This window comes from Lissotriton vulgaris, chromosome 12 (assembly GCF_964263255.1).
Source record: "Lissotriton vulgaris chromosome 12, aLisVul1.2, whole genome shotgun sequence".
Taxonomy (NCBI): domain Eukaryota; kingdom Metazoa; phylum Chordata; class Amphibia; order Caudata; family Salamandridae; genus Lissotriton; species Lissotriton vulgaris.
Genome location: NC_141700.1, coordinates 255,606,313 through 255,632,393, shown reverse-complemented (window position 1 = coordinate 255,632,393; position 26,081 = coordinate 255,606,313). Strand labels below are relative to the sequence as shown.

At 49.1% G+C, this 26,081-nt stretch overlaps 1 protein-coding gene across 1 annotated transcript in view; it reads right to left on the bottom strand.

Moving 5' to 3' along the window:
* Positions 1–26,081, bottom strand: part of MMP15 (matrix metallopeptidase 15) — a 226,653-nt gene that overhangs the window by 64,599 nt on the left and 135,973 nt on the right. The window contains exon 2 of the mRNA XM_086947792.1: positions 5,652–5,800. Within this exon, the coding sequence (XP_086803918.1) occupies positions 5,652–5,800 (149 nt within the window). The remainder of the gene's footprint in view (positions 1–5,651; positions 5,801–26,081) is intronic.

Sequence of the window (26,081 nt, the reverse complement as noted above, 5' to 3'; positions counted from 1 at the left end):
GGAGTGCTGTCTCTGGATAAGCTGCAGGCAGTGTTACAGGAATGCTGTCTGTGGATTAGCGGAAGACGGTGGGCATGAGTGCTGTTTGCGGATTAACTGCAGGCAGTGATGGTTGAGCTGCAGGCAGTGATGCGTGAGCTGCAGGCAGAGATGAGTGAGCTGCAGGTAGTGGTGGGTGAGCTGCAGGCAGAGATGAGTGTGCTGCATGCAGTGGTGGGTGAGCTGCAGGCAGAGATGAGAGAGCTGCAGGCAGTGGCAGAGGGGTGCTAACTGGGGGTGAGCAGCAGGAACCAATGAAGGAATCTTGATTGTTGGTGAGCTGCAGGCAATGATACAGGAGTGCTGGCTGTGTATTAGCGGAAGACGGTGGGCAGGAGTGCTGTTTGCGGATTAAATGCAGGCAGTGATGGGTGAGCTGCAGGCAGTGATGGGTGAGCTGCAGGCAGAGATGAGTGAGCTGCAGGTAGTGGTGGGTGAGCTGCAGGCAGAGATGAGTGGGCTGCATGCAGTGGTGGGTGAGCTGCAGGCAGAGATGAGAGAGCTGCAGGCAGTGGCAGAGGGGTGCTAACTGGGGTGAGCAGCAGGAACCAATGAAGGAATCTTGATTGTTGGTGAGCTGCAGGCAATGATACAGGAGTGCTGGCTGTGTATTAGCGGAAGACGGTGGGCAGGAGTGCTGTTTGCGGATTAACTGCAGGCAGTGACGGGTGAGCTGCAGGCAGTGATGGGCGAGCTGCAGGCAGTGATGGGCGAGCTGCAGGCAGTGATGGGGGAGTTTCAGGCAGTGACGGGGGAGCTGTAGGCAGTGACGGGCGAGCTGCAGGCAGTGACGGGCGAGCTGCAGGCAGTGGCAGAGTGGTGCTAACTGAAGGTGATCAGCAGGAAGCAATGAAGGAATCTTGACTGTGGGTGAGCTGCAGGTAGTGATGGGCAAGCTGCAGGCAGTGATGGGCGAGCTGCAGGCAGTGACGGGCGAGCTGCAGGCAGTGACGGGCGAGCTGCAGGCAGTGACGGGTGAGCTGCAGGCAGTGACGGGTGAGCTGCAGGCTGTGACGGGTACACTACAGGCAGTGATGGGTGAGCAGCAGGAAGCGATGAAGGACTGTTGACTGGGTGAGCTGCAGGCAGTGATGGGTGAGCTGCAGGCAGTGACGGGTGAGCTGCTTGGCAGTGACGGGTGAGCTGCTTGGCAGTGACGGGTGAGCAGCAGGAAGCGATGAAGGAATGTTGACTGTGTGTGAGCTGCAGGCAGTGATTGGTGAGCTGCAGGCAGTGATGGGTGAGCTGCAGGCAGTGACAGGTGAGCTGCAGGCAGTGACAGGTGAGCTGCAGGCAATGCTGGGTGAGCTGCAGGCAGTGACGGGTGAGTTGCAGGCAGTAATGGGTGAGCAGCAGGCAGTGATGGATGAGCAACAGGAAGGGATGAAGGAATGTTGGCAGTGGATGAGCTGCAGGCAGTGACGGGTGAGCTGGAGGCAGTGACGGGTGAGCTGCAGGCAGTGACGGGTGAGCTGCAGGCAATGACGAGTGAGCTGCAGGCAATGACGAGTGAGCTGCAGGCAATGACGAGTGAGCTGCAGGCAATGACGGGTGAGCTGCAGGCAATGATGGGTGAGCCGCACGCACTGATCGGTGAGATGCAGGCAGTGATAGGTGAGCTGCAGGCAGTGATGGGTGAGCTGCAGGAAGCGATGAAGGAATGTTGACTCTGGGTGAGCTGCAGTCAGTGATGGGTGAACTGAAGGCAGTGACGGGTGAGCTGCAGGCAGTGATGGGTGAGCTGCAGGCAGTGACGGGTGAGCTGCAGGCAGTGACGATTAGCTGCAGGTAGTGATGGGTGAGCTTCAGGTAGTGACGGGTGAGCTGCAGGTAGTGACGGGTGAGCTGCAGGTAGTGACGGGTGAGCTGCCGGTAGTGACGGGTGAGCTGCCGGTAGTGACGGGTGAGCTGCAGGTAGTGACGGGTGAGCTGTGGGCAGTGACGGGTGAGCTGTGGGCAGTGACGGGTGAGCTGTGGGCAGTGACGGGTGAGCTACAGGTAGTGAAGGGTGAGCTACAGGAAGTGACGGGTGAGCTGCAGGCAGGAATGGGTGAGCTGAAGGTATTGATGGGTGAGCTGCAGGTAGTGACGGGTGAGCTGCAGGTAGTGACGGGTGAGCTGCAGGCAGTGACGGGTGAGCAACAGGTAGTGATGGGTGAGCTGCAGGCAGTGACGGGTGAGCTGCCGGTAGTGACGGGTGAGCTGCAGGCAGTGACGGGTGAGCCTCAGGCAGTGATCGGTGAGATGCAGGCAGTGACGGGTGAGCTGCAGGTAGTGACGGGTGAGCTGCAGGTAGTGACGGGTGAGCTGCAGGTAGTGACGGGTGAGCTGCAGGTAGTGACGGGTGAGCTGCAGGTAGTGACGGGTGAGCTGCAGGCAGTGACGGGTGAGCTGCAGGCAGTGATGGGTGAGCTACAGGTAGTGAAGGGTGAGCTACAGGCAGTGACGGGTGAGCTGCAGGCAGGAATGGGTGAGCTGCAGGTATTGATGGGTGAGCTGCAGGTACTGACAGGTGAGCTGCAGGTAGTGACGGGTGAGCTGCAGGCAGTGACGGGTGAGCTACAGGTAGTGATGGGTAAGCTGCAGGCAGTGACGGGTGAGCTGCCGGTAGTGATGGGTGAGCTGCAGGCACTGATGGGTGAGCAGCAGGAAGCGATGAAGGAATGTTGGCTGTGGGTGAGCTGCAGGCAGTGACAGGTGAGCTGCAGGCAGTGACGGGTGAGCTGCAGGCAGTGACGGGTGAGCTGCAGGCAGTGACGGGTGAGCTGCAGGCAGTGACGGGTGAGCTGCAGGCAGTGACAGGTGAGCTGCAGGCAGTGATGGGTGAGCTGCAGGCAGTGATGGGTGAGCTGCAGGAAGCGATGAAGAATGTTGACTCTGGGTGAGCTGCAGGCAGTTACGGGTTAGCTGCAGGCAGTGACGGATGAGCTGCAGGCAGTGACAGATGAGCTGCAGGCAGTGACAGATGAGCTGCAGGCAGTGACGGATGAGCTGCAGGCAGTGACGGATGAGCTGCAGGCAGTGACGGGTAAGCTGCAGGCAGGAATGGTGAGCTGCTGGTAGTGACGGGTGAGCTGCTGGTAGTGACGGGTGAGCTGAAGGCAGTGACGGGTGAGCTGCAGGCAGTGACGGGTGAGCTGCAGGTAGTGACGGGTGAGCTGCAGGTAGTGACGGGTGAGCTTCAGGCAGAGACGGGTGAGCTGCAGGCAGGAATGGTGAGCTTCAGGTAGTGATGGGTGAGCTGCTGGCAGGGACGGGTGAGCTGCAGGCAGTGACGGGTGAGCTGCAGGTAGTGATGGGTGAGCTGCAGGTAGTGATGGGTGAGCTGCTGGTAGTGACGGGTGAGCTGCAGGCAGTGACGGGTGAGCTGAAGGCAGTGACGGGTGAGCTGCAGGCAGTGACGGGTGAGCTGCAGGCAGTGACGGGTGAGCTGCAGGCAGTGACGGGTGAGCTGCAGGTAGTGATGGGTGAGCTGCAAGCAGTGACGGGTGAGCTGCAGGCAGGAATGGTGAGCTTCAGGTAGCTATGGGTGAGCTGCTGGCAGGGACGGGTGAGCTGCAGGCAGTGACGGGTGAGCTGCAGGTAGTGATGGGTGCGCTGCTGGTAGTGACGGGTGAGCTGAAGGCAGTGACGGGTGAGCTGCAGGCAGTGATGGGTGAGCTGCAGGTAGTCACGAATGAGCTGCAGGCAGTGATGGGTGAGCTGCAGGCAGTGACGGGTGAGCTGCAGGCAGGAATGGTGAGCTTCAGGTAGTGATGGGTGAGCTGCTGGCAGGGACGGGTGAGCCGCAGACAGTGACGGGTGAGCTGCAGGCAGTGACGGGTGAGCTACCGGCAGTGATGGGTGAGCAGCAGGAAGCAATGAAGGAATGTTGACTTTCGCTGTGCTGTAGGGATGCTAACTGTATGAGTTCCAGGTAGTGGTGTAGGGACACTGGCAGCAGGTGCTCCACGTAGTAGCGTGGGAATGATGCTTATGGGTACACTTCAGGCAGTGGTGTAGGGATATTGACAGCTGTGCTGCTAATGTAAATAACAAGGACCCCCTGCAGGTAATTGAAATTCCAAGGGCAGGGCAAATATGCAATCAAAGAAAAACTCCCTAGGCAATAAGAACAGACCATATTAACTAGCAACATGATGAAGGGATTTTTTTCCCGTTCACAAGGTCTTTCTTTGGGACAATGGTGGTACTAGTTCCACATATTCCCCTACCTGAACTTATTCCCAGTTTCAATTTTTTCTTTTTTTCTTCTTTTTTCGCAATCCTATGGTGAAGGTATTGTAGTTGATCATTTTATTATATATCTGGAATCTCAGTGAATTTTACTTAATTTTTAATTCACTTTTTAGGAACAATTATTGCGGCTTTCCTGATGAAGGTACAGTGTGCACCGAAACGCGTGTAGAAGGTCCATCTAGCAGCCACTTTTTGCTTATTATTGTATTGTATGTCTTTGAATATCTGCTATATTGGAAAATGTATGTTTATTTTATTTTATATGCAATGAGTTACTTTGTGCAAGTGTCTATTTTTGTTGTATTGTCATAATTGTATTTTTGTATCAGGATGCGAATTTGCCTAACTTTATCACTTTCTATGAGATTGTCTCCAACACTTTTTATTAATTTGAATGAAAGAAATTACATTTTAAAAATATTTCAGTTACACTGAGTTCACTTCATCATGATGCTAGTTAATAAGGTCTGTTAATCCTGTCGACCTCTCATTGCCTAGGGAGTTTTTTTTCGATGACAGCTTTGCTGGTGGCATTAGTGCACAAATGCTCATCATGTGTGAGCTGCAGTTGGAAGCGCTGGCAGAGTCACTCCCATGGGAACGAGTTGGAGGAGTGGGTTAGCCATGGTTTGGACACTAGATAAACATCCACAACCACAATAAACTGATCAATGTCATTTGGACGCTTGAATTCTACACAGAGGAAAGGAAACGAGAAGCAGAGGGAGGCTAGTTGGAAAGGCAGAGTGAGAAGGACCATGGGAAGCGACTGAGGGCATGCTATATTGTTCTGGCAGTTAATATAGCACCCTCCAGCCACTGGGAGGCCCAAGGCACTTTAGGATGGACAAGAGGCTACTCCATTGGTCGAGCATGGTTAGAAGAGGGACTATTTTGTAGGTGGTATATATGAGAACAATCTTTGGGCTGGGTGTGAGGTGTGGGGAGTGCACAAACAGGTAGCTGTGCTTACGCGTGGCGTGTCATGGCAAGTAGAGGCGAGAGCTTAAATCAGTGGGAAGTTAGATGTTAGGTGAAAAACAAACAAGACAGGGGAGAGGGCTGAATCTATGGAGAAATATATGGAAGAAGAAAAGAGTGAGTGTGAGAGGGAGACCAGAAGAAACATTTTATGTGAAGTGAGGGAGGAAGAGGAAAATAATTGAAGAGGGTACGTGAGAACAATGGACTGAGAGATGATGATGCAAGAGAGGAAGAGCAGTGGAGACTTAGATAGAGGTGCTGCTGATGCGTACGAGGTCTGAAAGAATTAAAGGTGCTGATGAGGAGTGGGAGACTTAGAGGTGCTGATGAAAGAGAATAGGCAGAGTCTGTGTGACGTAGAGGTGTGAGGAGCAGAGATGGCACCTCACTTTTTGGTCTCTTCGTCCAGCACGCCGGTGACTGTGATGCCGTAGAATCGTTGCATCTCGGAGATTGCAGAAGAAAGGATCTGTGCAGACCGCAGGGTGGACATCTGCCGACTTCCCTGAGGAAGGTAACCGTAGAGCCGCAACCATGCCTGGAAAAGAGATGTAATACACACTGACCACTTACAAACACAAGGGAGGCTGATCTGAAGTGTATGCAGGTAACCAGTAAGACACAGAGAACCCAGTGAAGGAGTAAGTGAGAGTACAGAGGAATAGAGGCCTCTGACCGGAAATATTGGAGACTTGTGCAGTTCAACGTCTACATGGCCCCCCTCGCTCACGTCGCCTGCCAGCACGACCTCAAAATCATCTCCTACCCCGACAACACCCAGCTCATCCTCTCCCTCATCAAGGACCCGCACACCGCCAAAACCAACCTCCACAAGGGAATGAAGGCTGTCGCCGAATGGATGAGAGGCAGCCTACTGAAGCTGAACTCTGACAAGACTGAGGTCCTCATCCTCGGATCCACCCCCGCAGCCTGGGACGACTCCTGGTGGCCGACCACACTGGGAACAGCACCGACACCCACCGACCACGCACGCAACCTAGGAATAATCCTCGACTCCTCCCTCTCCATGTCGAAACAGGTCAATGCCATCTCCTCCTCCTGCTACAACACCCTCCGCATGCTTCGCAGGATCTACAAGTGGATCCCCACCGAGACAAGAAGAACGGTGACACAGGCCCTCGTCAGCAGCAGGTTGGACTACGGCAACACACTCTATGCAGAAATCCCAGCCAAACACCTGCAACGACTGCAACGCATACAAAACGCCTCCGCCCGACTGATCCTCAACGTCCCCCGCCGCAGCTACATCACCCCCCACCTGAGAGACCTACATCCAACGAACGACCTGCGGAGGCAGATCCTTCTCCTTCCTCGCCTCAAAAACTTGGAACACCCTCCATACCCACCTACGACAGACCCAAGACCTGCTCACCTTCAGAAGACTCCTCAAGACCTGGCTCTTCGAGCAGTAGCAGCACCCGCCCATCCCCTTCAGCACCTTGATACTCCCACGGGTAAGTAGCGCGCTTTATAAGTACAATGATTGATTGATTGATTGTGTATGACCCATGACTTGAAATGCATAGGCCTGGAAGGGCCTGAGCATCTGCCATTGTATTAAAAGCTACTCCCCTCCAACCCCCATGCCTACTTGGATTCACAGCCTCATTTCTCTTTGTTGCATGTCAAAGTATAATATACAAAATATAACGTGACATAAATATTGTGCCCTAAGTATCATTTACAAAATGACCTTGTTGGATTTAGATTTTCTACTATTAACTCCAACATGGTAATATCTTTGTAAACTCTATTTAGAACACAATATTTTTGTCCAACGATACTGACTACGATATTCTGGTTTTATTCCTTCCTTTTAGCTGCACAGTCTTGGGGCCAGATGTAGGTAGCCTAATACCGGTCGGTAACGGCCGAAAATCAGTGTTTTAGGCCGTTACCGACCGGTATTTGGACAATGAGATGTAGGTCGCCTAAATCCGGAAAAAATATCGAATCGGTAGATTACCGGCTCGGTAAAGATATCGAATCTGTAATATTGCCGAATCGGTAAAATTACCGAATCGGAAATAATGCTGAGTCGGTAAAAGTTCCGAATCGGTTAAATTACCGATTCGGAAAATATACAGAGTCGGTAAATGTTCCGAATCGGTAAAATTACCGAATCGGAAATTACGAAATGGAAAATACCACGCCATCGAGATGTAGGTGAGTCTTAAATTACCGAATTGCACCGAAATTCGGTAATTATGAATCAGTATTTAACATGGATTGCAAGCAGGTGGTAATCAGGTGCAGCCTATAAAAAAGGGCCCCAAAATGCAACACTGGAACCAGAATGGCGGCTTTTTACGTCATAGCAAGACGGCTAAGGCTACAGGCAGCAGGTCAGAGGGTATGGAGAAGGGAGGAGCAGGTATATAGGCAAAGGATTACACTCTTCCAATTGACATAGCCAGAGATACTGCAGAGATACAGACTGCACCCTGAAACCATCATGGACCTGATCAGGGACCTGCACCCACTCCTGGACCACCCAAGACCAAGGGCCCATGCCATCCCACCCCATGTCCAGGTGCTCTGTAGCATACACCTCCTAGCATCTGGGAGCTACCAGAGTGTTGTGGCAGCGGTAGGTGGGGTGTCCCAGAGCTGCCTGTCGCGTTTTTTCAGAAAGTTCCTGGATGCCATGCTGCAAAGAATGGATCACTACATCCACTTCCCAGACACTGATGCGGACTTGCTCAGGACCAAGACTGACTTTTACCTCATGGCAAACTTCCCACACGTGATTGGCTGCATTGATGGGACCCACATCCCCATTTGCCCCCCAGCTGCCACAGAGCACATATACAGGAACAGGAAGTCTACACACACAGTTAATGTACAAGCAATCTGTGATGCCAAGTACATCATCACCGATATAGTGGCCAGATACCCAGGAAGCACCCACGATTCATATATCTTCCAAAACAGTGGGATCTATACCCGCCTGACAGCGGGTGAATTTGGGGAAGGATACCTGCTAGTTAAAGAAATGGGTGACACTCCCTTGATAGATGAAGCAGACGTATGTCAATGTGTGCATCTGAGTAATGTATCTTTTTTCTTCCACATTAGTGGATAGTGCATATGCACTCCGTTCCTTCGTCCTGACACCCTACCTCAACCCCACAACCCCCAGCCAGAGACGTTACAATGTGGCACATAAATCCACCCGGAATATCGTTGAGTGCACCTTTGGCCTCCTGAAGAGCCGGTTCCGCTGCCTCCACAAAAGTGGGGGGGGGGGGGGCACGGCAGTACGCACCTGTAACGTGCTGTAAGATAATTGCAACCTGTGCAATGTTGCACAACCTCGCAACTAAGAGGGGCACAGAGGTGGAATTGGAGGACTATGAAGACCATGACGATGAGCAGGCACTACCAGCAGCCAACACAGTCGGAGTACCAACACCCACAGATGGAAGACAGAGACGGGCAGAAATCACACACAACTACTTCTGAGTAAGTATCGAGACAAAGCACGTGTTGTACGTCAATGCACATAGTTTATTTAGCACTACGTAGAAAAGACATGAGCCACAAATGTCACATACTAGTGTGCCTGGCACTACTGTGTGTACGGGGGTTACCTCACCCTCACATGTCCAACTGAACATGGCAGACTCACTGCTTGCGCCCATGAACAGCCCCGCGTGATGCATGAGGTTGGCTGAGTTCAAAGTCTGCTGTGCCAGCGGCAGCACTCTGGCGTCTGCTACTCCTCCTTATTTCAGGGACAGGGATGCTGCCCCTGCTACTAGCGGTATCTGTGTCCCCGACACCTTCTGCTCCTGTGGTGGCTGACTGGTTTGTCAGCAACACTTCCATCGCTGTAGTGACTCTCCCCATCCCCCGTGTGAGGTCAGTACAGCAGTGCACCAGCCCCTCCTGCATCTCAACTGAACGGCGACACATCAGTGAAGTTGCAGTTGCAAGTTGGCGCATGCCGCTTGTCTGCTGGTGCGTACGATGGCTCTCCCTGCGCCTTTGTGCACGGTCCTCACGTAGTTCCTCACAGAGTGTCATCACACACTGAGACATGTCCCTGACTCCATCTGCCATGTCCCTCATGCTGTCTGCCATTGATGCTATTCCCTTGTTCATGTCTGTGAAGTTGGTGTTCAGAATTCGCATTTGCCTGTGTACTGCACTTATCCCTTTTGCCTGCAGGCGCTGCACCTTCACCATTGTGGTCTCAAGGCCTTGGAACACATTCTCATCACGGCCACTGCCGCCTGACTCCCGGACCCTACGACGTCTTGTTCCACCAGATGGCCTGACAGGAGTGGATGTATGACCTGGTGCATTTCCGGCCATAGACTGCATTGACTCCTCACACTCCCCTTCCTCATCCGAGGATGTTTGTAGGATCCTATGCGGGGGACCCTCATGCCTCACAGGCCTGAAGATTTCAGAAACCTCTGTGTCTGCTGGTGTGTGTGGTTGTTCTGACTCAGGTAGTGGTGAGCCAATGAGCACAGGAGATGCTTCCAGTAGCATGGTGTCGTCTGCCTCTGGTATGTCTGCTGCTTGTGTGCAAGGTGCTGTAGGTCTTGCACTGCTGGGCCCAGCATCCCTGCCTTCTTGCTCACTGCTATCCCTTTGGGGATGTGTCTTCCCCCTCACCTGCTGTGACTTGCGTGATGTCTCCCCTGTGGACAGACATGGACAGTATCTTAGTGGTGCTTTCACCGTGTACATCACTATTAAATTACATTTTCACATCACTATTTTCTGCTCCTCCCATGTGTCTGATTGTATTGTGTGGCATGCCTGACGACATTTCATGTTGACTGCTCATATGGGTATTCTTATGACTACCACTCCCATAATGCATTGCAGGTGCATACTAAGGTCAGAACTGGATTCCCTCTATACATAGCAACATGGGGGGAGGAACACAGGCAGGGGGTGGGGGATGATGGACATGTCCCTTACCTTTCTTAGCTGCAGCTCGGGCTGAGCGGTCTGCATCACCAATCCCCAGGACGCACTCTGGCTCCAGTGTGGACTCCACAAGCTCTTCCAGGTCCGTGAGTGGAGGTGCCTTGTTCTTCCCTCCACCTGTAGCATTGGCCTCCTTGCTTCTTGCAGCCAGTTTCTTCTTAGTGATGATCCTTAGATCGTACCATCGCTTTTTTAGGTCGCCCACTTCCCTGTTGGTCACTCCTATGGCGTTGAATTTGGTCTGGATCCCCAGCCAGGTGTTCCTCTTGACAGCCTCTGGTACCTGCAGGGACTACTTTCCAAAGATTTTTGGGTAGTGCTTGACTACCTCCTCCACCAGCACCTGAAGTTCACCAGTGCTAAACTTCATCTTCCTCTTCCTCTCTGCACCTTCCCTCTGAGAGTCTTGGGGCTCCATTTGTTTCTCCTGCAGGGCTCTGCTTCACAACAGCCTGTCTCTGTGTGACTGCTCTCCTGTGTGATCAGGTACACTGCACCTGCATGGGTGTGGCCACTTCCTGGTTGTGGGGTGGGGTCGATGCACAGGATTGGTCTATTGCTCTGTTGGTTGGCTGAGGGGCGGGATGGAGGCACATGATTGGTTGATACTTCAACTGCCTGATATTTTGTATCCCCAACTCGGTATTTACCGATTCGGTATTTACCGATTCGGTAAATACAGATTCGGTAGTTTCAATGCATTCCTATGGGCCTCCAGGCCCATAGGATTGCATGTGAGTTACCGATTCGGTATTTGCCGTATCGGTAAATACCGATTCGGTAAATACCGAGACGGGGTTACCGAATTTTACCGATTCCGTATTTTTACCGAATTTTGACCTACATCTCGTTTCACTTTTCTAAAATACCGATTCGGTAAAAATCGGTATTTTAGAGTCGTTAAAAATGTGTTACCTACATCTGGCCCTTGATGTTCTACTCTCTTTGGCTTAGAGAACAGCATGTGGGAGGAAAGAAGTAGTGAAGGATTTATAGCCTAAGGACAGAGTACTGGTGCACAACAAGTCTAATGTGGTGACCATGTGTACTGATATTACAACCACAACAACCAGAATGATCCCAGACAAATGTATCGTGCAAGATAGCTTAGTTTGGCAATGCCGCCAAAGCTGAGCTTAAAAACGTGGGAGGTGTAGCCCAAGATCTACTGGTAAGATCAATAGGAATGTTCCCCTACAAGGTGCATATGCTGGCTCTACCCTAACATAATAATCATAAACATCTAAAGAAAGTGCGAAGCAAGATCTCCTAGGTCCACAAATGCTTTACCCCTCCCTGCTCTCTGGCTCACAGAGGAATATAGCAAATAACATTGTCGTTCCCTCAGTAAGGATAGGCCCCATGCCAAATAAGGGCAGGAAACACATAGTATCATGACTCAAGTAATCTGCACTGCTCTGCATCAACAGTGTCTCTTATATCACCCCAACCAGAAAGCGGCTTGGAGTTGAAAGCACCTTGACGTCCAGATAGCAGCGCCAATGATGTCACAGACGCATAGGTCTGTGGCGCTCCACTCCAGCGAGTCAGTTTCCTATGTTCCCCATTACATTGAGGGCTCTACATTGGGATACATTACATCACAGGCGCTACATCAGGAGTCACTAAATAATAGGTAAGTTTTCCTGCAATCACATATGGAGTCACTATTTCGCACAAGACATTAAATTACAGGTATGTATTGATAACACTATTTTTAAAAATATGTTCTTAATCTGAATGCTAATATCTACAATGCATGCAGATGTGCAAAGTGCAATATTCTATTTATTGGCATTGTTGAGTGGGGGGGGGGGGGGGGGAGGGGCATGGCCCAGGAGAGCCAAGCCTTAGATTGAGTCAGGATGCCCATCCTCACCCTCACCAATGGTAATAAAATTGTTACATGCAATCTGTGGGGCAGTAAAAGGTGTTTTCATTGTGTCAATTTCACTGTACAGTCGTAATAAACTCGAATTTGACCTTTGCACTGGTGTAACACGTGTGAAAGCTTATGTATTAGTAAAGCTGCTCTAATTATTATGGTATTTTGCCACATTTACTTTCACTGCCATGATAATAATATGTTTATGCTATGGCTGTAAACGATGTCTATTGGCCAGGCAGGTCTCTCATGTGATTTTTACCATGCTTCACAAATGTACCCACTTGCATCCTGTACCTTTTGTTACAACAGTGGTGTAGCTAGACATTTTGCCGTCTGTAGGGGTCCCTGCGTATGTAAGACAGTCGCAGGTAGGGGGGGGGGGGCCTCATGTGCATAACATCTCACGATAAGACACTGACAGTTTGGAATGCATGTATACGAAAAACAAGCATTGGGAAAACCAACAGGTCTCTCCTTTTCAACTTATTGGCTTTGCCAAAACGTTTTTTGGACATTTTCTACATAATCTGCAAGATGCTATGCAGTAAGGAGGCTGCATCATTCTGTAGGCGTGCGCATGAATCATGACATTTGCACATGAATTCGTCATGCTGCATCAAAATGTGGCGAATGCCAGTTTATTCGATGGATCTGTAAATTTAAACAAGCATTTGCAATGCAATAGGTCTCGCATTAGGAAAGTTTGAGCTAATGGTATTGTACATGACACATTTTTTATTTATGTGTTGGTTTTAAAAATAGCGAAATTAATAGCTTTGTCATTTACAATGCCAATAGTTATAACTTTGGCAAATGTGACACCTATAGCATTTATAATGCAATATGTGTTGTATTTACGTGACTTACAAATAACAATGGCTTTTGATTTTTTTAAATAATTAATACTTAAATAAAAGCTATTGTAATTTATAATGGCATTAGCTTAAACTTTTGTAAATAACTTTTGTGAAGATTATGTTCAGTGTATTTTATTGTGACGTAAATCCAAGAACAGAAGTGAAATATCATCTTTTTGTGACATTTGTAATAAAGCTTGAAAAATTGATAGAACATATTTGAACCAGTTGTTGTTGAATAGTTGCACAGATTGATGTTGTGGTGGCGCTGAGTGATGTTGTGGTGGCGACGAGTGATGCCGTGGCGTTCAGTGATGCTGTGGTAGCGCATAGTGATGTTGTGGTGGTGCTGAGTGATGCTGTGGTAATGTGATAGATAGAGTGAGGGCGATAGATAGACAGAGTGATGGCGATAGATAGAGTGCGATAGATAGACAGATAGAGTGAGGGCGATAGACAGATAGATTGAGGGCGATAGATAGAGCGAGGGCGATAGATAGAGCGAGGGCGATAGATAGATAGATAGATCGACAGATAGGTAGATAGAGGGCAATAGATAGAGTGAGGGCGATAGATAGATAGAGGGTGACAGATAGAGGGCGATAGATAGATAGAGGGTGACAGATAGAGGGCGATAGATAGAGTGAGGGCGATAGATAGAGTGAGGGCAGTAGACAGATAGAATGAGGGCGATAGATAGATAGAGTGAGGGCGATAGATAGAGTGAGGGCAGTAGACAGATAGAGTGAGGGCGATAGATAGATAGAGTGAGGGCGATAGATAGAGTGAGGGCGATAGATAAAGTGAGGGCGATAGATAAAGTGAGGGCGATAGATAAAGTGAGGGCGATAGATAGAGTGAGGCCCTTAGATAGATAGAGTGAGGGCGATAGATAGAGTGAGGGCGATAGACAGAGTGAGGGCGATAGATAGATAGAGTGAGGCCCTTAGATAGATAGAGTGAGGGCGATAGATAGAGTGAGGGCGATAGATAGATAAAGTGAGGCGATAGATAGAGTGAGGGCAATAGATAGAGGGCGATAGATAGATAGATAGAGGGCGATAGATAGAGTGAGCGCGATAGATCGATAGTGAGCGAGATAGATAGAGTGAGGGCGATAGATTGATAGAGTGAGGGGCGATAGATAGAGTGAAGGCCATAGATAGATAGATTGATAGAGTGAAGGCCATAGATAGATAGATTGATAGAGTGAGGGGTGATAGAGTGAGGGCGATAGATAGATAGATAGATAGAGTGAGGGCAATAGATAGATAAATATATAGATAGATAAAGTGAGGGCGATAGATAGATAGATTGAGGTCAATAGATAGATATAGTGAGGGCGATAGATTGATAGAGTGAGGGCTATAGTTAGATAGATAGATGTTTTTTGCCACTACTTAACAGTTCAGCACGAAACTTGCCAAGAATAACCCAAATTGAGGAACTTAAAAAAAGCTTTAAAAAACCGTTTTGGTGGAGTTTTGTTGAATGGCGCCAAACTTATTAAGAAAACTATAAATGACTTTACTATGGGAACTCTGACTTAGCCAGAGGTGAAATGACCTAAGTAAGAAGGTCTGTTGCTATGGGCGTGACAAACACGCCCAAAAGAGGGACAGATGGCACCCTTCACCACACCAAAAAAAAGCATTTTGAAAGGCATAGGAAGGAACCAATTAATAGTAGTGGGCGTGGCCAAACTTATACTGAATACAGTGTGCCTCGCAGCGCATGTGCGCCGACTGTAGACTCGACCTGAAAATATAAGAGTGAGAAAAGAATTGTGGAAAGAAACCGACAGTGGCATACCACGAGAGTGTGTCGGAAATAACGATTTTTGAGGAGTGCGCCGGAAAAAGGTCACGCTCGATGGAGACTAGAAGGCAATAATTACACAACCCGGAGTGGTAGAAAGCTCTATGAGACTCCATAATTAAATATATGCATAAATAAAAAGGAAAAAGGAAGCGCCGTTTTTGTCAGGGTAGAGAGAATGAAAGCAGAAAGCCACGGAATGGAAAGAATAGGAAACGCTTGGCAGGGCTCGGATTAGTATTCATGCCAAGAACCTCCAAGCGCACTTGAATGAAATGCACCCTACGTGAACTCAACTTGGCTCCTGCACACAGCGCTCGCGCTTCCTGCTAGGAACATGCACCACAGAGCGCTCGCGCCGTCCCAGTCATGAAATGCGTTGTACAAATGTGCAGCTACGAGTGCTTACCCCGGTTAAACGCCTTGGAAATGCTTTATAAATCCACACATGAGCCTGTTCGCACCCAGGGGTGGAATATCATATCTAGAGGGGTTTAAGCTGCACACGGCTTCTCAGAACTTTGCAAAGTGTAAACTATTTTTACGATTTGCAAGAAGGAAATATGCTCCGGAGCATGCCATGTTTTTGGTTATGGACATAAATTAAGATGGAGCCAATGAACACATGTCTTTGAAGCGCAGTTTAATGTCCGATGACAGGAACGGAGCGAGACGGAAGGAACCCTGGTGCAACAGCCAGCTCAAATCACCAGGCAGACCCGCCCTCATGATTATGCACGGTTTACGAAATGTAAAACACACTGCGACAGCAACCGGGCTGAAATCTCCCACCTGGCTGCGGCCTCGGGTTGCAGGCATGCAGAATGTCACTACCGTGCCCAAAGCTGGCTTGCGGGGATTTCCACATCTGCTTTACAATCAAAACGTGCACCGCACCACACTGCAGAGTCACTTCCTTCAACAGCCAAGCACTGATAGGAAGAATGTGCTCTTTAAGACGTTATTTTTTTTTGAACGTATATTTTTACATGGATGATGTAACTGCTTTGTCGTAGGCGTGATTGTCTTCCTAAGAGTCACTCAAAGTACTTAATTGTCGCAGGCAGAGGCATTTGCACACCAGGAGTGGTTCTGTTGTACAAGGATTGGCCTACTTCCCACGGAGATCCAGTGTTATGCTTGTGAGTCAGTCTTTTACCAATAGAAATGTTCATGTTGATTATTAAAGCCGGTCTACAAATACCACGGTCGTAAGAGCAAAACATGCTGGGGGGTGAGGGGGTGTAGAAAAAATATACCAGAGGCGCCCCCCGCACGCACCCGATGTGATACTATCGGGATTGCCGCTGTATTCCCTCTCAGGCCGCTGTGCTATGGCACCTCTAAAACGTGAGTCGTGGCGTTTAACCGGATGAATTAGTTCGCAAAGAGTAATTCTCCCTCAGCCACGGTGCGGTGCGTGGGACCGGCACCACATATAACAATGAACTCGATATGCGTGTGTATAAAAGGTTTCCTCATGGAGGGAGGAGTGTGTCAGCTGGCACGAGCGCGCTGTGCATTCCGTTTCCGCTCCGTGCCGGGTGGAGCCCCCGGTGTAAACAGCGCCGCACGCTGTCGTCGCTGCCTGTGCCGGGGCGCCGGCCGTCGGCAGGCCTTTGTGTGGAGCCGCGGCGAGCTGGGCCGGCTGCCATTGGTCAAGAGCCGAGCTCAACCTCTTCCTGGTCCGCGCGGGTGCATGTTATTCATGAGGCCGCCCTCGGTGTGAGGGGCCTGCCGCCTCTCCGGGAAGGAGGCTCCGCAGGGCGATGGCCATGTCTGTCAGCGCCGATGACGAGGAGTACGATTCGGAGCAGGAGCAGGTGAGAGGCGGCCTCTTTGTCCCCGAGCTGTGCGGGACGGTGTTAGACAGCGCTGCCGGCGGGTGTTACTTGGGGTTCGTAGGGATGCGCGAGGGACCATTGCAGGTCTCCATTACCTGTCCGTTCGGGATACTACTAGAGAACCGGCTGCCTTCAGACCCGAAGCCCCGCATGGGCGAGGCGGCGTTCAACCAGCAGCTCTGGTAACCCTGTGTGCGCCCACAGCGGAGCCTCGCTGCGCTATGAGCACTCGGGTTGTGTATCATGCAGGCTCTTTAGCCTGAACGATTTAGCTTCATTGAGTGCACCGGGCATGTTCCATTGTTTACAAACGAAGCGGTCGAATGGGAAGAAGTGGCGTAGGCTTCAGCGCTGGAAAAGAATGAGAGAACAAGAAACGAAACCGAAAGCACGCTAACACAGCTCAAGAAACCTGCTGGAGGAAACAAAAAAAAAAGCGCGTGCACGCAGTCAAATCCAGCACAAGAGAAGCGCGTGGCACCCTCTTGTCCCTAATTCCCCCGAGACGGCTGACTAAAGTTGTCGAGCTGGAGCATCCTTCGGATGCAACTCCAGCTCGACCTAAAAAAAAAGTGGGAGCAAGAATTTTTTTTAAATAAGGCAGAGGGGCTGAAAGTAAACTGCTGCCTTGGCCTCCTCAAAAAATTAAATGAAATATAAAAAAATTAAAAAATGCAAACCGTTAAATGGGGGGACAGTTTGGGAGTGGACGAGGGTGTCCTAATGGAGTGGGCAGGGACAGGAAAAAAACGGAGCATGAGGTAGAGCGACTCGGGCGGAGGAGACTATCACAGGTGAGAAAGCAGTACGAAGAGGGTGGGAGTTTGGAGGGGTGATAAGCACATACAAACTAGCTTAAAGCACGAGGGAGAGAAACATGGAGCAATAGGGATGGGTATTTATTTGACTGGGAGAAGCACACGCGTAAGAGAGCTGTAAAACACATTGTCTCATGGAGTGCTTAGCTAAAAAGAGAAAGGTGGTTCCCCTAAAGTAAACAGTAGAACGACAGCCGCTATCAAATCAGAGACACTGTAAAGAGGCTGTGCTCCAGGGGAAAGGCAAACAGGATGGACAAGCTAGGACTAGGAACGATATTGGCTAAGAAGCATTTACATCAGAGCGAGATGGATGGGCTGTAAACCACTGTAAGTTCTTGTTAAGCCCACAATAGGAATTTTGCAACACAACAGCTTGCACTGCCCAGTAGGGTGGACCTAAACAAGCATAGGCAAATTTAACAGGTCTCACCATTGGGACCGATTGGCTTCAGCAATAGCTTTTGGTTGTACTGGGCAGCATCATCAAAAACAAAACTAAATAAATTTAACTGAAGTGCACAACAGCTATTGCCTTATTCCACTAACGTATATGTGCGTCAGAAAAGCATGCGTGCACCAGCCAAATGGTGTGGGTAATATCTGCTTTCATTTTTTATTTGCCAAGCCAAGAAGGTAGATACCATTTGGATCAGTAAATAAAAAGTAAAGATGTTTTAGCGCCAACTAAAAAAAATTCTGGTGTTGGGGGTGGGGAGTAACACAAGAGCCAGTGGAGTTAGGAGGGGGAAAAGCTGCACACAGAAGGTAGAGACAGAAGCAGAAGAGGAACAGAACACAACAGACACAGGCAAGATAAAGGGTGGGGGGAGAGAAGCACACAGGTGAGTGAGAGCAACACGGATTGGAGGGGGAGAGAAGCACACAAGGTAGACCGCTGGAAAACAGCTACACTTGTGGAGTGCTTAAGCAAAAACAAACAAGAGAGAAAACATGGATGAGAGAGAACACCACAGAGTGGGAGGGGGAAGAGAAGCACACAAGGGAGACCGCTATAATACACATGCACTGCATGGAGTGCTTAACCCCTTCGCTGCTGGCCCGTTTCCGCCGCTGTGCGGTAAACAAACGAACAGGGGCGGGCCATGACGAACCCCAGCCGTCATCAGCACACGAGCACCGTAGTGCATGACGGCTGGGGTTCGTCATCAGCATACAAGGGGTTAAGAACAAAGGGAAAGTAGTTCCCTAAAATGTAGCAATGGAAGGATGTAGTAAAGAGGAAATGCTCCAAGGGAGGGGCATACACAAAATGGACAAGTCAAGTCACTGAATAAGAAGCGAGCGAATGCAAGTGACAATAAAGCTAACCTATGGTAAGCAATGGGAATGCTTTAACACCACTACATGTTCTTGTAAACTGACAATATGTCTTTTACAACCAAACAAACTGCAATGTCTGGTAGGCTTGACCTAAAAATGACTGCTCTGGACATGCAGTGGAGAATTGATCAGCCCACCGTCAATCCTTTAAGCACAGCCACACATACATACACAACATAGATCTCCCTATATGACACTACATTTACTTACACTTACTCACACAAACCATTTTGAAATTGAAACTGAAAGTACTCTGTACCAACACACAATTAAACACCAGTTAACCAACATAAGCTACCAAACAATGTATCCTTCAGCCTGAGTGTTGACCTTTTCCGGTTTGTGCTACTCAATTGTGAATAGCTTAACATAACAAGGAGACATATCATAGGCCTCCTTTGGCAGGCTTTTGAAGTAAGACTGTGCTGAGGTGTACAGCCTTGTGTGTGAGACACTGCAGCTTGCACTTGGAGTGTCCTCCAACAAGAAGCCACTATACAGCAGTGAGATTGGTGGATTACAGATCATAATTTTTAAAACAGGAGACTAGTCTTGAGGTGGCGTGGAAGGTGCTTTCAGTGGCCTGGGTGTGACATGCATGCCACAATTCCTTTTCTAGACTAGTTTAGACACAATCAAGGCATGTGCCACAGATATGAGTATAGGTCAGGAAAGGTTTAATTTTATTTAGCACCGTAGGTGGAAGTTTGTTGCTTTTGAAACTTTATTTATATGAGACATCGTGAAGACGGATTATGACTGTTTGAGTGACTATAGTCCAAACCTAGCTATAAAGCGACAGAGCAATACACAAGAGCACAGTTTAGAGCAGTTAGTAGACGAAACCGCCGTGGCAGAGACGTTTTAGGGCTTGGGCAAAGTGGGCTCTGGCCTAGGGACCCCCAGCCTTTCAGGGGGCCCCTGATATAGCCAGCTCTGTTCTACAGAGTCTGAACCTGGTGATCCTGAATCACTCTCACACAGATTGTAATAGACTCCCACACATCACCACTATTCAAAACAAATCAAAGGAAAACGGTATTTTACACAGATATTTTGCAGAGAAATGTTGCATTTATGTTTCATTCTTAAAGATCAAAGTAGGACCTCACACATTTTTATGTCACAGAGAATATTTACAGTAATATTAGTGACATGCTTGTAGTACCTAAGAAATCCAATGTAGAAGCTATAGTGAATTCTTCAGCGCCTAAAACAAAAGATCAATTACTTTCCTTTGCCTCAGATGCAGTTTGATGTTCTACAGGAACATTCTTACAGAATCAGAACACAGAGTGAAAGATAACACTCTCAATGAACAAGCATATATAAATGTAACACTGCTGTTGTGTTTAAATATTGTAAATGCACCTTACTATGCCTAAACATTAGATGTAAACACATTTAGAATATGGACCAGTGTGCCTGTCCACTGTCAGTGTAACCTAGCCAAAGAGGGCATGAAAGAGCTGAAAATGGATCATACATTTAAAGCGGTTTGGAACAGGGCCCCCAAAATACGTGTGGCCCAGGGCCACCAAAATCCTTAAGATGTCCGTGAGCCGTGGGTGACCCGAGAGAATGGGGAGCAGAAGGAGGGAGGAGTCAAGCTGAGGGGATACAAGTGAGTTTATATTACGTAACACGACAATGCATATGGGGGTGCGTGGAAGTCGTTTGGTAAGTGGATGGGTTGACGTGGGGTTGCAAGAGAGGAGGGTTTGTCTTCAGGGGAAGTCTGGCAACCAACAAGATGCTGCTTGCTAAAGAACCATGCCAGTTTTGCACAATCTAGATAAAAAGGACACCTTCTACTTGTTGGAGTCATTTGCCTGCACAATAAGCGTGGTATATTGGGAAGTAATAAAATGTAATGACTTCACAGTCAACCCCAATGACAAGCAGAAATTACACGAGGCATTAATAACTATGTATATCTACAGATGCTCTTACAGTGCGCCTCATCCTTAAAAGCTTCACTTCCTCCTAAAATTGATACGATCGCTAAAAATGACACTGTCCTCTACGTCATCAGAATAAAATCACCGAAGTTTATGGGATCAAATTATCTTGGCTACCAGAACTGCCAAAATAATATTCAAGACCTCTACTGGGTAAGATTTTTAAGTTAAGAAACACTGAGAATATTAAATGCTATCAGAAATACCTTGTAAATTATCGCAAATAACTAATCTCCAATTTTTTTGAGGTGTCCAGCAACCGGCGTTGACTTTAAGTAAACTGACCGGGCTGCGGAAGAAACAGAAGAAATAGGTCACAAAGACAAATTAGGAGATCAGCTACTTTTAATAATGCTTATGACAAAACCTGAAGCCATGTACTTGTATTCTGGAGTCCACACCCATCGCCAGTTGGTTGTAATTTCGAGTAATGAGGAAAAAGTATTGGCCTGGCCCGTTTCTCCAGGGGACTCCTGCAGCTCAAGGCAGCTGAGGGCCCTGGGTGAAACTGCGGCCAAGGCGGAGAAACAAACAACGGGAACAGATGCATTATATCTGAATCCCGTGGTTGATCCCCAATTCTTGGCGACTCTCAGGTGGAACGCATGATGGCATGGTTCTTCAGTCCTGAGCGTAATCCTGCCTCCCAGTAACTGTATCTCTGGCAGAATTACTGGTGCTTTTCATGGGCCCCTCCGGTGAGGGCCATAGTGGGCTCCTTTATGGCCGCCTGCATGGTAGCCTCAACAAAGTGGGGTTAGACAGGATTGCAAGGTAATCACTCAAAGCTAGAGCCATGGGGTCTGTTTTACGGCGAGGAAGGAGAGCTAGGAAGCACCATCATGGAGGTCAGGGATTGAGCAACAGTCCGGGAATCAGTACCATGGTAGAGGAAACACACAGAAATGTTCCAAATTATTGTCTTGTCCGTTGATATTGCATGAAAAATCTGCACTGAACCAGTCTCAGAGGAAATGCAAACAATAACAATATGTGGGCCTATTCCCAAAGTTTAACCCCTTCCATGCTGATGACGAACCCCAGCCGTCATGCACTACGGTGCTCGTGTGCTGATGACGGCTGGGGTTCGTCATGGCCCGCCCCTGTTCGTGTTGTTTACAGCACACCAGGGGAATCGCGGCCGCATGGAAGGGGTTAAAAAAAATCATCATTACTGTTGGACATGGCCCTTCTTAGGGGAATTTGCCACAAAAAATTTCACTTTTTCCTCCTAGTCTTTGCTGTCTATCTCCGCATGACCTAAGGAATCTGGGCATCTTCCCATGGTACTGTAGAGGGAAGATGCCCCTGCCCGTCTCGTCTGCATTGGACAGAGGGTGGGTACTCAATGGGTTTAAGTGTCACTCCTCAGTGCGCCTGGTAAACAGGTACACCACATACCCGGGGTGGGTACGGAGCCGGCTAGCAGTGGGATGTAGCACTGAATGTGCCACCCGTCGGATAGCTGGTCAGCCCTGTATCAGGCCTGCGATTGCAGGCCTGCGGGGTGCCATTGTGCCCCAGCCTAGGTTGGCATCGCTTGCGCCTCAGCCAACCCCAGGTGGGATGTCCCATGTCATGAGGGCACGCCCCCAGGGAAGCCCTTATGGGCGCTGGGGGGGTGGTAAGCTGAAGGCCCTGCAGGTGCATGTGGATGTTGCCTGCCCAGGTAGTTAGGAACGTGCCACAGGGATTCTCCTGCCTCAGGGTTCAGCTCTTCCCAAAGGATTTTCCTGGTATGCTGCTGATTCTCTTGTGTGGCCTCTGGGCTCTGAGCACGTCCTCGCTGTCAAGGCAGTGTGGAAATGCATGCACCTGCCGAAACATACTAGGAAGAGGTTCTGACATGGTGTTCTGAAACATGGGCCGGTCTGCCAACGCAGACGTAGGAGTGCGCACTCGCACCTGTTGGGTGTTAACCCAATACGGCCAGCCTGCCGTTGCCGGCCGCGGTGTGAGCCCTTATGCTGTTTTAAATATGTGCCCAGCCTGCCATTGCAGACTTGAAGATGCGCCCTGGCACCTATGGCATTTTGGATAGGTGCCAAAGATAGGTGCCAGGGCTGCCATTGTGGGCTGGTGATTGCATACGTGCCTCCCCGGTGTTCTAACACAAGGGTCAAACCGGCCATTGCAAGCCTGTATCCCTGCACTGGCACCCATGGTTCTAGTGGAAAGGTGCCCAGTATGGCATTGCAGGTTGGGTGTGTGCAATTGCACCCCTAGGGGGGTTAACCTGCGTCTGGCTGGTACGGGCAGGGTGGTGAGCGTGCACTCGCACTTAAGGTGCTAGGGCCTGGGTTAGCCATGGCCCAGTCTGCTATCACAGACCAGTGTGTGTACTGGTATCTATTGTGATTAAACTCATGAGCAGCCTGCCACAGCAGGCTGCTTTATGTGTGCACCCACACATATGGTGCCCATGATTGCGTGTGCAGCCTGTTATCGCAGGCCTGTGCGTGCGCACTGACACACGTATTAGTTAAACCCTTGTCCAATCTGCCATTGCAGACGCAGAAGGGAGCCCTTGCACCCCTGGTGCTGGGGACCATGTGTCCACCTGCCATCGCAGGTCTGTGTGCACACTATCGCACGTGTGCCCAGGTAGTGTGTGTTTTCACAATCTTTGAGGCTTGCTCTTCCCATAGGTTAACATTGGGAAGTGGCTGCAAAAGTGTACTGCAGTGGAGCAGCCTCAGGATGTTTCCTATCAATAAATTTGCCACGCCAAACCCTTTCCAATGGTAAATGGAGTTTTGGCATACCTCGGTTAGAAATAATACCTATAGTTTATGGACATTTCTTTACCCTAAGAGTCTTGAGTGCCGTGGTGCCTGTGGACACCACGGGTCGAGGGAGCACATCTGTGCATTCCCCAGCTCAGTCATAAGACAAGAGAACTGAAGGGAGGGGGACGAAGACTCACTCAGGCGGTCTAAAAACAGGAATATTGCGATTCCCTAGAGGGAGCCCCTTCTCCTGAGATAGTGTGTGTGATTCATTAGCTGAGCCCTGAGTAGTTGTGTCAGGAAGCGACGTGGGGGCAGTGGGGAGGGATACAGAAGGAGGTCCGGTGTTTTCAAGGATGGCAAATGAGACAGCAACTGAGCAATCTCTTTTCTGGAACAGTTAACCAAACCTTCCGGGCAGAGACTCATTGAACAGGGGTGCTTAGGAGCACAACTGAATTGCTTTTCTTTATTGTAACGCTTTCTAGTCAAATAAGGGATTCCTGAGGGCGAACAGACATCCTGAGCCACCAGTGCCTTCCGTTTTTTAGGTCGAGCGTAGCGATGGACCTCTTGTATACTTTAGTATACATATTTACTGACTTGAATATGGGGACACGAGTCGGAGGCGCGAATTTTCCGTCTCGGATTTGGCCTCGTGAGCGCGCTTTTGCTGCTGGCTGTTTGCTGTGAATGTGTGCGAGCGCGACTCTGCCATGCGCCTTGGAAAACGAAACCCAAGAGCCGCGCGACGTGAGCTGTCTATGGTAGAAGCTTACGCGCGCGGCTCTTAGGTTTCGTTTTGACTTGTTCTTTTTTGGATCCATTTCACATGGGTGCAAATAAAGGAATGGAAGAAAGAGAGGGTAAAACCAGTTTCTTGGGGTCTCGGTTTTTAGGCCTGACCCAGCGCATATGGCGATCCTCGTCATTCTCATTAAGCGCATCGCGCGCCGCCTTGAGCGCGATCACTTTCACTTTTGCGGCCGCATTGTTTGATGGCTGTGTGGCCAATGCTTGCTTTTATCCCAGGCACGCACTTCTGTCTCCACGCTTCCAACCCATTTTTTCGCTCTATTCTTCTCCCTTTTCCCTCTCACGCATTGCTCTCTCTCTCTCTCTCTGTCTTTTCTCTCTCTCTCTCACTGCGCTCTCACTGTTAGTTTCTTCTCTTTGCTTGTCCAAGGCGGTCATCTCTTTCTTCAACAACCCCCCTCCCCTGGCAGACTCTCCCAATGCTAACTGGCGTCTTCCGATGGTTCACGGCCAAAGTAGTTAATGCACCTGCTGCTACTGAAGTTGCGTGTAAAGCCTCTTTGACGGAATGGACTTCTTTCAGCCTTTTTCATTTCGAGGTCGATACAACATCCGTAAATGTTATAATACATCTCGATAAATGTTCATCCACGTTTCATCTCTTGTTTTTTTATTTCAACTATGATGGTCTCGCATCAGCTGGAGCTGGGCGAGCCAAGTGGTTGCAGGCTGGATGGAGAAGCGCTGTGGGAGCAGCGAGGAAATGAAGCCGCTTCACAATTAGAGCCCGTGATTGAGTGGGGGGCGCGGAGTGTCTGAGTGTGTGGGTGCGTGTGAGGAGTGGGCCACACGGGGGCTACGAGATGAAAATAAGTCCTGATGGGAGCTCTTCGATTTCTGCAAACCAGGCCCCTACTGTCACAGCTTCGTATCAAAGCAGCTAAAAACATTATTTTGTCTGGATTTCAGGAGCTGTACTTCTTTGCAGGCTGGCAACATTTTACACGACGTTGTATCACTCATATTTTAAGTTACATGTCTGCCCGAGGAGGAAAACTTGTCAGCAAATCCCAATAGCCGACCTTTGTTTATACGACACGTGATACATTTTCAATACATTTGAGTGGCATGTATTAACTTCAGTGTACCTGACCCACAATAGAATGCTCGTGACCACCAGATATATTTATTGACCAACCACATACCACACGAGCCTACCAATTATGCGTGCAGAACCGAACATATTTGTTTGTTGTGCATATATGCTCATATATATCCCATTGTTCCTCTTTTTACTCCAAAATCTTGCCAATCACTGTTGTTTCTACGGACCTACTGGCCTACCTCTTTTGGTCCGGGAACATCTGTAGCGCTCTGATAACCAATTGGGTCTTGTCCGCGCTACATAAAACTTTATATAAATAAAGCATCCTCGAAGAATGTAACAAGGGAACTATTACTTGCCTCTCTGCATGTCCAACCAACTTCTAGTGTGAAAAAATAGTGCTTTGGTTTAAAGTGAGGCGATTAATCATCACCTTTGATTACAGCACCTCCTCATATTGCAGACTACACAACACTCATTCAGAGAGTCCAAGTAAAGAATTAGGCACTCTCATGAACAGGTTGGCGCCATTTGAATCAAAGATCAACTGTGATTACCCTGAGGGCATCTGAATAAGCAAAATAATAAACTTTTAACAATTAGTTACAATACCAGAAATGTATTGATTATTCCTCTCTGATGATTTGGAGTACACAACAGACTGACACTGCCTCCTTTTAGATGCCTTACCCCATCAGTCAGTCCATGACAAATCCGCTGGCGGAGAT